General features: G+C 39.8%; 1 protein-coding gene across 6 annotated transcripts in view; it reads left to right on the forward strand.

Annotated features, from left to right (window-relative positions):
* Positions 1–12585, forward strand: part of st18 (ST18 C2H2C-type zinc finger transcription factor) — a 41281-nt gene that overhangs the window by 23300 nt on the left and 5396 nt on the right. For 4 of the 6 annotated variants that reach the window (XM_085256046.1, XM_085256048.1, XM_085256050.1 and 1 more), the window contains 12 exons: positions 38–68; positions 247–434; positions 4255–4965; positions 5653–5787; positions 6693–6783; positions 6879–6971; positions 7504–7712; positions 7998–8197; positions 10069–10314; positions 11355–11467; positions 12060–12122; positions 12435–12503. In XM_085256046.1, coding sequence (XP_085112172.1) covers positions 38–68; positions 247–434; positions 4255–4965; positions 5653–5787; positions 6693–6783; positions 6879–6971; positions 7504–7712; positions 7998–8197; positions 10069–10314; positions 11355–11467; positions 12060–12122; positions 12435–12503 — 2149 coding nt within the window. The remainder of the gene's footprint in view (positions 1–37; positions 69–246; positions 435–4254; positions 4966–5652; positions 5788–6692; positions 6784–6878; positions 6972–7503; positions 7713–7997; positions 8198–10068; positions 10315–11354; positions 11468–12059; positions 12123–12434; positions 12504–12585) is intronic. The other 2 variants (XM_085256047.1, XM_085256049.1) reach the window with 1 other exon arrangement.

A 12585-nucleotide genomic window follows, 5' to 3' on the forward strand; every position in this document is an offset into this window, starting at 1 on the left:
TTTTTATCTGTTATTTCTTGGCCTTTATTTTTCACAGGGCTGGCTGACTCCATCACTGAGACTCACAGGTAAGCATTTTATGAAGTGCGCGCACATTTTCGCCTTTAAGCCAGAAAGGAATCACGTTCTTCCCAAATCTTAGATGTGATTGCTAAAAAAAAACTGTAGTCTGAAGTTTAAAATAGGCCAACTGAGGCCTCCGCTGACCCTGCTGGGTTTTTCCTCTATTCCCTTGTTCCCCTCCAGCCCATATGGGTCCATGGCGAGGAAGAGGAGTGCTCAGGAAGGGGTGCAGGGTGCCCCCATCAACAAGAGAAAGTCCCTGCTGATGAAGCCCCGCCACTACAGCCCCAGCGAGGCATGTGAAGAGGAGAGTGAGGACCTGGCACCGCCACAGGACAAAGAAGAGCTGAGGAACATTGACACTCCAGCAGGTAAACAGATGTCCTGTTGTTTTGTCTGTTTTGATGAACAATTGACGCTGAATTTTAAAATCCCATCTGTTGCATTCATATTTCCCTCCCTCTACCATCAGCCAGCAGCCGCAGTCATTGTGCAGTGGAAGTGAAAGACTACACTGCTGGGTCCACATTAGTTGTGTCTCACATCCACAAATTGAAGTTTTGACAGCTGATCTGCCATGATATTTTTGGCGTGGCTTTACCCTCTTTTGATGAGGCCAAATTTCAGACCCCTCATCTGTCCTTTTTCAATAGCCAGTCCAAATCAATTGAATCCATAGAATGAGAAACTGAATGGAGGCGTGCACCAGTTCACTTTGATTTAAATTAAACTTCCTCCATTCTTTTCTACAAAATTTTTATTGAAGTTGCCTTTTGTGAAAAACAGATGAGCTGTCACCGCTGCTTGGCTGGCGTTCCGCTGTTTTACTCTCTTTTTTTTTGTTTTATTTCTTTTTCTTGTTTTTTTTTTTTTACTTACCCGCAGGGACACTTCATCTGCAGCAGTTAAAAATTGTTGATTTTCACTTATGCCGCCGTCCTTCTCACAAGCAAAAATGTTTTCTTTTTTCCTAATAAATTGAATTTTGTGCATTTTGGCAACAATGCTCGTGGTGTACATGTGCATTCTCGCCCACTATAATCTGCACTGATTTGGTATATTTTTAACGATGTAACTAAGCAACAAACGTAATTGTCCCTTTCAAAAGCTTTTGTTAGGCCCTCTAACACAGTCTAATACATAATTAGGCATAATGTCTACAGCTCATTATAGTACACATGTGTGTAGTTAAATGGACCAGGAGAGTAGCTCACTAAATTGTGTGGATTCATTGGAAATGGAATTTATTTGTTTCCTGGGTTCATATTACATTACAATTATCTAAGTTATTCACTGTGCATCACCAGTGTTTCCTTTTGTTGTTGTGTATTCCAGATACTTTTTCTATTTATCATTGATTGACTGCTTTATATATTTTTTTCCCCTTATTTGAACCTGATATTCACTAAAACAAAACAAAATCAAGCCAGAATTTTTTTAAAAACTAAAAAAAATCTGAATGTGTCAAAAGAACACGAATATTGATAAACATATTCAGAACATATTTTGCTGTGATTGTCAGATGTGGGGGCTATTTTCCTGTGGTAAAAACAAAAATTGGAAAAGTGGACTGGAGGCAGTAAGAATTTTTGCAGAAGGGAGCTGGTCATATCTGCATTTTAACAAAAAGGGAGAAAAATAAGCCTCTCGTTTGGTTGAGCCACACTGTGTTCAACTCCAGCCAACTGCAGCCCTGCTGCAGAGTGCTGGTAATGGCTATTCTGGAGTACAAACTGTTCACCTGTTCCAACACACAAACCACCGGAGGGATCCAAGTTTTTTTCCTCCGTGTCTTTCCTTTTTTCATTGCACTGCTGTGTATGTGTGTGTGTGTGCATATATATACGTGTGTTTGTGTGTGTGGATGTCTGTGTGCTTGTCTGACTGTATGCGGCTGTGTCAGGCCTGGGAGTCCATCTGGATGAAAAACAAAACCCTTGTTGCTTGCCTCATAAATGTAAATATGTGTAACTGGCTTTAATTTTTCATTCAACAGGGTTTGTCTTTAGATGCCTCTTTCGAAATATTTTTCACAGCAGGGAACAGATAGTAACACACCGTAATGTCGCCTGAGCAAAAATGCATGTAAAAGCACAGACATGTCAAACCAGACATGTGCACTTAACAATGCAGGAAATCGTATATTTAGCTTTTTTTTTTTCATTAGTGCCACATAATTTCTGTCGTTTTTTAAAGCTGTTTTGGCAAGGATTAGGTTTTTGTGTCGCTCCCATTAATGAGTCGCAGCTGTCTGATAATGCCTGTATCTGTACCGTCCTCTGCACTGTGTGATCTGATTCTCACAATCCATCTCTATCTATCTTCTCAATCTATTGAATCCTACTTTTTGGTTTGGCCTCTAATGTGTGGCTACTTAAGAGGATATAGACTTCCCGTGCAGCCTACTGAAAGTAAAACCCCTCACAGTCCAAAGAGCTTTAATAGCGCATAAGTTTGTATGATTTTCGAGGATCAAGAGAGATTTTGTTGAATCAATCCAGATGATAGCTTTCCATTGTTAATCACTGACCATGACTTAATATGATCAGTGGCGTTAATAAAACGTTGTCTCAGATGCATTTTGAGGGATAACCCTAACCCTCTTTGTCTGTTCCACTGATCAGACTTTCAGTGCATAAGGTTTCACACAATCTTGTGGCTTTCTGTGCGTATGACTGGGATTTTTGGATTTATTCAAAAAGATGGCAGGCCAAAGGTCGGTGCAAATTGAATTATTTAGAGCACTCAGCAAAATAAGCCGGAAAAAAGAGATTATATATAAGAAGACATGCGTGCATATTTTATTCATCTGCACTTGAAACATTATATGTGGTTTCTTTAACACCCACATAGGATACAGAATGCCAAAAGCTAAACACTGAGTAATTTGCTTGATTTAATAAAAATCTGAATTTGTTGAAGAGCTTTTATTCGTTAAAACTTTTTCGTAATGAATCTACCTCCTACTGCAGTATCCCGCCTTTGATTTTAATCTCAAATAATATTATATGTGGTTCAGCTTCCCAGTAAGCAGCAAATATGTCGAGGCAAAAAAAAAAAAATAAAGATCTTAATAAGCTCATTATATTACATGCACAAATTCAGGCAGCAAATAGCATGTAGAACATAGGAAAGGCTCGTATCAGCAGCTATTCTGTGCTCCGCATACAGTACACAATCACACATTGGACATGTAATTTCAATATTTCACAAACACCTGTTTTAATTTAACAGTTTCAGTCAAATTTACTTGTAAAAGCTTGATAATTTTTTTATTTTCAGTTCAGCTTTTGACACTTTGACAACCATTAATTTTCCATGTAAATGCCCTGAAAATTATTATTATTAAGTGCTGTAATGGCTCTTTTTTTTTTAATCTAATCAAATTAAGCCAAAGATTTCATATTTTCAGCAAGTTTGGGTCAAGTTCACTAAGTCTCTCATTTTTGTGGGCAAAGCGGGCTCCCGTTTGTACCCAACAAATATTATCATCAGTTTTGTGAGTGCGGTGTATGGCTGGCTTTTCCTAAATCAGGTTCTGCCACACACACAGCACCATCTTACAGAGATTTGTCTCTTTTATCTATTTTCTCTATTCTCTGTTTGCAGGAATCCTCTTCACTTTTCTTGCTCTTATCCCTCGAAACAAGATGTACATTATGTTTTTCAAATCGGTTTTTCGGATGACAACATGTTGCTGCTTGGCTTGCACTTTAAAATACACATAACTAATTATAAACTGATGTTTTCCACCCAACACTGTGTAAATCCTTTCATAATCTTGTCCTAAATCTATATTGGGTTGTTGCTCCAATTGGAAACAACAACAAAGTGAAAAAACAATTGTCTTCCTCATGTCTGGGTTTCATGTTGAACTAGCAGAATGAAGGTTTATGTATGTTATCTAAAATATGCTTGAGGAATTGCTTGGAAATCTGACAACCTTGTGATTATCTTTCCAGTGCATCATGTACTCTTTTAAATCCCATAAATGGTTATAAAAACATGTTTTTCGCAAGATATTTTTCATAGAAAAGTAACACAAAATCTAAAACCTTAAAAGGATTTACAGAAGATTACCATGGGCGCACAATTCCTATCATGCTATGTGACTAAAGGGTCACAAATGAGCAAGTTCAGCATGCAAAGACTTGAACGTGTAGAATAATCAGTGTTGTCTTATTGTTTTAGATGGAAACTTAAACACAGTCAATGGAGTGACTAACAAAAATGGCTGCCATGATGTGGCAGCAAAGTCCAGCAGTTCCCTTGGCTGGTCTGAAGTTACGTCTGTTGGCTCGCCACAGTGTGAGCCGGACACATCTGAACCTCTGATGGATGAAGATGACGAGGAGTTTCTTAATAATGAAGAAGACCAAAGTCACGACAGGATGAGCAGTACGTCCTCGCCACAGAGTCAATATGGAGACATGAGGGAAGCCGAGTGGGAGCCTCTGGCTCTGTCTGCCAAGGTGAACAGCTCAGACTGCAGTCCTTCCAGACTCTCTGAAGATGTTACAGGCAGGAATGGGCACGTGAAAGAAGAGCCTCACTTAGAATTAGGTGGTCCACTGGGCAGAGCGAACATTTTTCAGGCTGAAGCTTTACGATACAGGCTGCTCCCCACGGAGGCGGACAGTGAAGGGGAAGCAGAGGCAGATAGGCCGCCTCGGCTAGACGCCTGGGCTCTGGGCCTCCACGAGAGAGGCCTTGAAATGAGCCGAGGGAGGGTAAACCTGAGCCTGCTGGAGCAGGCCATAGCTCTGCAGACAGAGCAAAGGCAGGTCCTGCACCATGCCTACAGAGAGATGGACCGGTTCCTCATGGAGCAGATGACCACCGAGAGGAGGCACCACAGAATGATGGAGATGGACGGCAGACTCACCTATCATGGAGGAAAAGGTAATAAGAAATAAAAAGGTTGATCTAAAGAAAAATCCAGTTTCATCCAGTTTAAATCAGATGGACCACTTGTGATTTGGATGATTGGGCGCTCAGAAAACATTAAAAGGAATAAAAGAAGCATTTTCTTTTAGGGGGGTGGGGTAATCAGAGGGAGGAAATCCTCTTAAAGACTAAAAACATTTTGGCAACAAGTGAAGTAATAAATAAACAGTCTAAAATAAAAAAAGAACAAAATTTTCTGATGGAATTGCGTCTACTCAGAATATTGGATTTTGATAGGAATCAACTGGATATTTAACCATGACCATAAGTCTTAAATCCTCCTAAAGTACCTCTCATGTTTCCCTCTGATTCTTCAAATGACTGCAGCTAAATGTGTAATCCTAGATGTAATCTTTCGATGGGTGGGCATTAAGAAGTGAATGCTCTCCGTTAAACTGCAGCCATAACTAAAATGACAGATTAATAGATGGTATTGTGAAAAAAAGAGAGGCTGACTTTGCATGATATTTCAGTTTCTTTACCTTTGTGTAATATGCATTCAGAACAATATATACAATATAATATGACACTCATATTTCTTTAGTTCTACTCTTAAAGACAGCGTAGCTGCATTCATTTTGCCATCACTTAGTGGTTATGGTGTTTTCTTTATTGTAAAATCTTTCTTTATTGACTCTACAGATTCTCCACGGGCAGATAAAAAGGATATAAAGTGTCCAACTCCTGGCTGTGATGGCACTGGTCACGCCACCGGCCTGTACCCTCATCACAGGAGTCTGTCTGGGTGTCCTCATAAAGTCCGAGTCCCCCCAGAGAGTAAGTCACTAAGCGGTTCTGTGTGTGCAAACAGTGTAATGGATGGTTTACACTCACAAAAACGACCAGTTTTACATTTTACAATCAGCCGACGGTAATTGAAATCCTCTTAGCACGAGCCCAAAACAAGAAAGGCCTGCTTATACGTTTAGCTGAATTCAAAGACGTGCACAAAACTTTTCAAATAAACTTAAAGGATTTTCTCTCTCCCCCTCCCTCTTTTTCTCGTAATGTGTTGTAATGTGTGAATATTGAATTCTTTTTTTTTTTTCCCCCCGCATTGGCGATTGTTAAGTCATTTCAATGTAACTCAACAAACATTCAACATTAAACAGTAATGTTACAAAAGGAACAGAAAAAGTAATTAACTTTTTCAAAAAAGCACATGCTCTTAGACTGGAGGCCGTATTTGCAAATCAAAGGGCTAGCTAACGCAGTATTCAAAAATAAATAGACAACTCCAACAAACTAATTGGAGGATATGTACAGAAAAGAAGTTTCTAAGGATACAGAGCGGACCTTTAACGACGTGTTTGTTTTGAAGAATATAATCAGCTGTCTTGTTACGCTCTCTCTTTGCACTAAGCTATTTACATTTCAGCCACATTACAGCATTCCTCACAATGAGAAAAGCCGTTTGTGTGTGCGTGTGTGTTTTTTCTTCTTCTTCTGTCTCTGTAGGATCTTTGCTGTGTAGGCTCTAATGTGCCGGTTATATAAATCTTCACTTAATGCAGGAAAATGTATTTGTTTTATTTCCAAAATGCTCGGCATATATATACGTTGTGTGTTTACCATCCTAATCTTTAAGCTTGATTATGTCTCGCATGTTGCTAATTTAGAAATGTTTATCTTTGCTTATCTGAGCTTATGTCATGTCTGTCTGTTCTTTGTCATCCCCTCAGTCCTGGCGATGCACGAGAACGTCCTCAAATGTCCTACGCCTGGGTGCACAGGAAGAGGCCATGTCAACAGCAACCGTAGCACCCACCGGAGGTACATCCACAGGAGAAATCCATTAGAAACTCTGCACCCTGTTTATACATGAGTTACAGTATTAGGCTAATGTGTTTGATTTCCTCCCCAACCAGTCTCTCAGGCTGCCCCATCGCTGCTGCAGTGAAAGTCTCCAAACCTCAGGATGAGAGCCTGAAATGCAGACAAACACCTGACCGCTCACCGAGGTATTATGCCACATGACGTTTTCAGTGCTCTCAGTGTGGTCACATGCAGGAAAATAATTACAGCGAGCTCTGTAGTGGACTGAAGTTCTACAGACATAACTGAGGTTATGCAAAAAAGTGATAAACACTATTACTGTTAAGGGCGGTGTAGAATATTTTTATTCAGCAATCCCAGCAGAACATGCCTATTTTGAGCTTTCCAAGCAGACATAAGCAATGGTTGCTGGTCCCTGTGAGTTCCTCTCTATTAGAGATGATAAAAGAGCAGAACTCTTTGTTCCCTGTGGATATATCATGGGCAGGATGCCCACTCCTACTATATTAATTAGTCTGGCAACCTGGCTGTGGATCTACAACACACATCAGATCCCAGACTCTGAGTGTACAAAAGCACTGGCATCCCTCAATGGTTAAAAACAATGTCTGCTCTTTACTGCTTTATATTAACTTTCTAAGCACCTTTCTCACAAGTTCCTAGGCGATTCTTTACCACAGTAAAGCATTTTATTGTCATCTGTTTTCCTCCTCGTAGAGCCCTCGGCCTAATAAAGAAATTCGAGATGAACCAGCTGAACTATAGGCTCTCTCACCCGGTAGCAGCCTTACAAACTAGCCTCACAAAAGACATGGACAAGTACAGCAGAATTCGCTTTGATTACGCCAGCTTTGATGCACAAGTCTTCGGCAAGCAGCCTCTGATGGGGACCAACCAGGACCCAGAAATGATGCATTACCCTGATTGTAAGTTTCACACATTTTTTGAAAAAAACAAACAAAAAAACACTTGTAAATAAGGATGTTGGATAAATGTGGATGCTTTTTTTTAGCCACTAATTACAACCTCTATCTACAAACGACACAGATCTACATTGTATATATTTGCAAAGACTGCCCTTTATTTAAATATCTGTGATTGATGCTAAAACAACAACAAAAAATCTCCTCTTTTTTCTGGGTACTTTTAAGTTTGGGTTGAACACCTGGTGTCTCAATATCTAAATGATTTGCTAATTATTTGTCTTTTAGCCCCTCAGCAGTATCCTGGCTTCCTTGGTGCTCCAGGTGGCCGCCTGCCCACCTCTGGTCAACACAGCCCGCCGAGTCAATTCAAAAAAGAAGACGGTCTCCAAGCCGCAGCAGCGACAGCCGCCATCCTTAACCTCTCCACCCGCTACCGGAAGAACATGGAGGCTGTCGCCGACCGGCCCTTGGCAACCTCCACAAAGGTAATCAAATTAGACCACTTGGAAAGGTATTTAATGTGGTCATTTTTAAAGGAACTCTGATTTGTGTATAAAAAGGGAAGACATCAAAAGACTGGATTTGGCAAAGAGAGCCTGGCACTCTGGTGGCACAAAAACAAGGAGGTTTCCACTCTATAAAGCTTTAATGTACACAAATGAAAATTTGTGTAATCACATCAAAAGAAGAAGTACAATCAGCCTTCTTTCTCAATTACAACTACTCGCCTTTTTTTTTAATAAAACATGTGGTATTGTATTTTGTTTCGACATCAGCTGGCATGTAAAAACCTTGAACTGTTGTCTGAGAATGCATCTTGCCCGCTGCAGATGGCAGAGGATATTTTGCTTAGTTATATGATCCAGCATAGGCTGTGTGTCTACACCAGATAGTCTTTAAAAGCATTTGAGTGGATTAAGCCCATCAGATAAAGGAGTTAACATAGCAAAAGTTTAATTCACACAAAATCCAAACTCTTTTTGGAGAAGAGCATAGATCCAAAATCTCTTCTGCTGTCATTATCTGTAATATGGCATTGTAGTCAACTTTTTTTCCAAGTCACTTCATGATTAATATTGATCGCATTCTGTGGGTTACATACATGCACACTGTACTGTAGATGATTCAAGGTTTCCACACCTACACAGCACAGATCCTTGTCTCCCAGCTTGTTGAGCTGAGAATGTGGCCCTGTACCAGGTACCAGCCCACTGAATGAATAAAACAGTGTTAGCAAGTTAATCATCTGTTCTCGTTTACAGCTTAGTTGTCTTGGAGAGACGTACAAAATAAAGAACAGCTTTCAAGTCTGAAAAAAAGGGGGCCATATTTAGAGTGTGATATGTCGTCTGGTGCTTTAACTTATACGCTTTGAAATATCAAATGCAGAAAAACGCTCGCTGAAAACGGAATAATTTTGCACGTTTAAAGGCCGTATTTACATGTCAGTTATATGGAAAAAAACACATATAGATTTAGAGTCTTTGTTTTTAGCTCCAGCTGACGTTAGAGGGAAAATAAATCACAAAAAGTCTGCGCATCCTTTAGTTTTACAGTGATGTTATTTTGATTAGGTACACACACCATCAAATGGCTGGATAATTAAACTGGACGGCCTCATCCAGTGTTCATGAAAATTATCCCCTTTAATTAATTTGAAAGATCTCACACACACACACTTCTCTTTGTTACAAAAAATAATGATGTATAGGGTCTAATGAAACATATGGATTGAATAATTGGTTCCATTTATGGGAAAGGATTTTAACATCTAATGAGGTACAACTTTTAATACCATAAAACAGCCATAAGTCATCATGCTATTGCGTTTCAGCACAAAAACGACAAACACATCTGTCAGCGGGGAAACTTATGCCACATTAAGCTTTTTAATTTTTGCTATAATAATGATGACCTAAAACCAGCAGCCACCCCCCAGCTGCCATCTTGGTTGTGTGTCCCAGAAAACAGATGACACAGCTGTCACTGAAAAACTACACACCAGTGATTATATTTTTTTTTGTGTTCAGCAGAATTAACGCTGGCTTAGTTTGGTACTTTGTCTGGTGTGAGATAACCACCGTATGTATTATTTAAATACACTGTTTGTTTGCGCTGCTTTTCAAGTCAGTTTTCGTGTTTACAGAGAAATGTTACTGGGGTTCAAGTCTGCCATATTGCCTCATTGTCATATTAATGAGGTATTGTGCTGTCTTATTTACATTCCTGAGGCTGTAATTAGAGAATGCCTTTTAATTTTATCCTCTGGCTTATTTGTTTTCATAAGCCACATCCGATTTATTGTACTCTTCTGTAGCACATCAGATTTTGTGCATTTCACCTTTGTTGTCTTTAGGACATGCTCATAGAGGTGGATGAAAACGGCACCCTGGACCTGAGCATGAAGAAGTGCAAGGAAAACGTAAAAGCCCAGAGCAGGACGCCTCCCGACGACCTGCTGTCTCCCCCTGAGTCCGCTGTGGCCAAAGGTGGGAGTGTGCTCATCAGCCCCGCCTTCTACCAGCCGCTGTGTGAGAGAGACAGCTGGGAGAGCCCCATCCCTGTCAACTTCAGCAAAGCTCGCGTTTTACAGGACAAAGAGGTAAAAAAAGAAGTAAAATAAACAAGATTTGGATTATCCAAATCAGAAATGTTCGGGTCAAACGATGAATTTATATGCGAGACAAAATATAAATAAGAAAATAAACCAAATAAGTTAATGCCTGAACTCCCTCCAGGACTAATTAGGTTCTTTTTTTGTGTGTGTTTTATTCATGTATTTAGCTATTAAATATACCGTCTGCAGTCATTTCCCAAAATCTACCCGCTGAATTCTTAATTCTTCAGTTTCTCTGTCATTGTCACCAGATTACACAGATCTTGTAAGGAAACTGGGGGGAAAAATGAATTTTCAGGAATTTAGTATCCTGATATGTGTTACCATTTCATTTTCACCTTGATTGTTGTTTCATAGCATTTCCTTACCGACAGGAATTAAAACAAACAAAAAATGTATCAGTGCTGCCAGATTTACTCAGTTTTGCTCAATAGTTTGACTAAAAATAAACTTAAACCTACCTAAAAAAATTTAAAAAAATCCAAGTGTAGACCTCGCCCCCAGGCTGAATGACATGCAGTGTTTCTAAGAGCATTTATGGAGACATGTTCTTAGGCCAAGCAGAAGCTCGAGCCAAATCTGTTAATCTATAAGATGTATGAATTATATTTACACTGAGGATGTGCTTATCTATTGCCCGAGGGTCTGAATGAGTCTAATCTGGGCTCTAAAGGTTTCGTTTCTTTTGATCTCACAGGTGGTATTCATTTGTACCACGTATTAAGAGTTGTCAAATTTGCCCTGCTTTTACATCACACACAACATCTGGTGATGGCACAGAAAAGAAGGCCCATACGTCAAGTTTGTACATCACAAACAACACGTGGATTAAATATGACTTTAAATGGATGTGTGGTTTACTACTGCAAGTGTAATCTCGTCTGCGTCGTGCACCGCAACCCCCAGGACTTGTTTTAAGAGTATTATTCAGGGATTTTGTTAATTATTCACTTTCAGGTCATTGCAGAGTGATGTCTGATACTTCGGACAGTTAAGGTCATGCTGTTATTTTATTTCTGCCTCAGCAGGAGGATTATGATCAGGTCTCCTTGGAAGACCAACACTACCAGGGAGATAGCAGCATGTTAAGCTCCAAGGCCAAGCTGCCATTACGGGATTCGAAGAAAGAGCTTCTGAGGTATGTGGGATTAAACAGCAAAACATCTCGCAGCAGCTTTATCGAGCCAGACACGTGTGATGTGATCATTCCTTTTAGCTGGCAGATGGTCAGTATTAATAAGAAAAAGTGTCACTCCAAACCATACATTTGTTCCAATAGTGGGTCAAAACACTGGAATGAAACTCACTGTTACATATGATTGTAACTGGTATGTCTGCAGGTTCATGTGGAGAAGAAATGTATCTATTTAAAAAGTGAGTTTTCTCCCCGTATGTCCGACCTAAGCTTAACACAACTCTTGACTCTTTGTAGTTAGAGTGCATGCTCTGCTGGGTCTCCTCACGAGAAACGTAGGATCCTCTAGTTTCCGCAGCACAGCACCCCCCCCCCACCAGATCCCCTCCCCTGTGACATTCAGAGACATTATTAAACTGAATGTTGAGCAATGTAATGAAAAATTTCTACTAAACTTTCCGCTGTACTAACTCTTTTTTTCTCTCTAATGAACATAAAAAGGTTCCCCCTGTATAAGAAAGATTCAGTTCAAGCTTGGGAAAGTCTGTGGGAAGTGGAGTAATCTGCGTATTAAATGCTTTGTGTTCTCATGCAGCTGTCCGACCCCAGGCTGTGACGGCAGTGGCCATGTGACGGGGAATTATGCATCACATCGGAGGTACTGTAATTAATTACACTCTCATTAGTACCAGCTAGCAGATATATAGACAAGGGAAACAATGCTTATTGTTTAATTATGTTGATTATTACAAGTGAAAACTTGTCACTTGTAGCTCGTAGGGTTTTTTGCAGCATATGTCATGTGCTAAAAATGTGATGACACAAAAAAGCTTTCTCGTGACGAACAAGCAGAATTGTGTTTTTTTAAAGTAATTTTGTATAAATATGCAGTGCATTGTATTAAGATTATTTAATTCAGTCGTGATCAAAGAGTGAATTAAAATGACTGTTAGCTCTTTATCCTCTCTAGTGTGTCTGGATGTCCCCTCGCTGACAAAACACTCAAATCACTGATGGCAGCCAACTCTCAGGAACTAAAGTATGTGTTCTGAAAACTGTTATTGTTGCTAAAGGATTTTTCACATTAAACTAGGCAGCTTGTTTTTGCTTCAGCTTGGGTC

The sequence above is a fragment of the Mchenga conophoros genome, linkage group LG18, assembly GCF_057382185.1.
Source record: "Mchenga conophoros isolate Kocher_MC1m ecotype Shallow Benthic linkage group LG18, M_conophoros_male_GT1.1, whole genome shotgun sequence".
NCBI classification, from domain to species: domain Eukaryota; kingdom Metazoa; phylum Chordata; class Actinopteri; order Cichliformes; family Cichlidae; genus Mchenga; species Mchenga conophoros.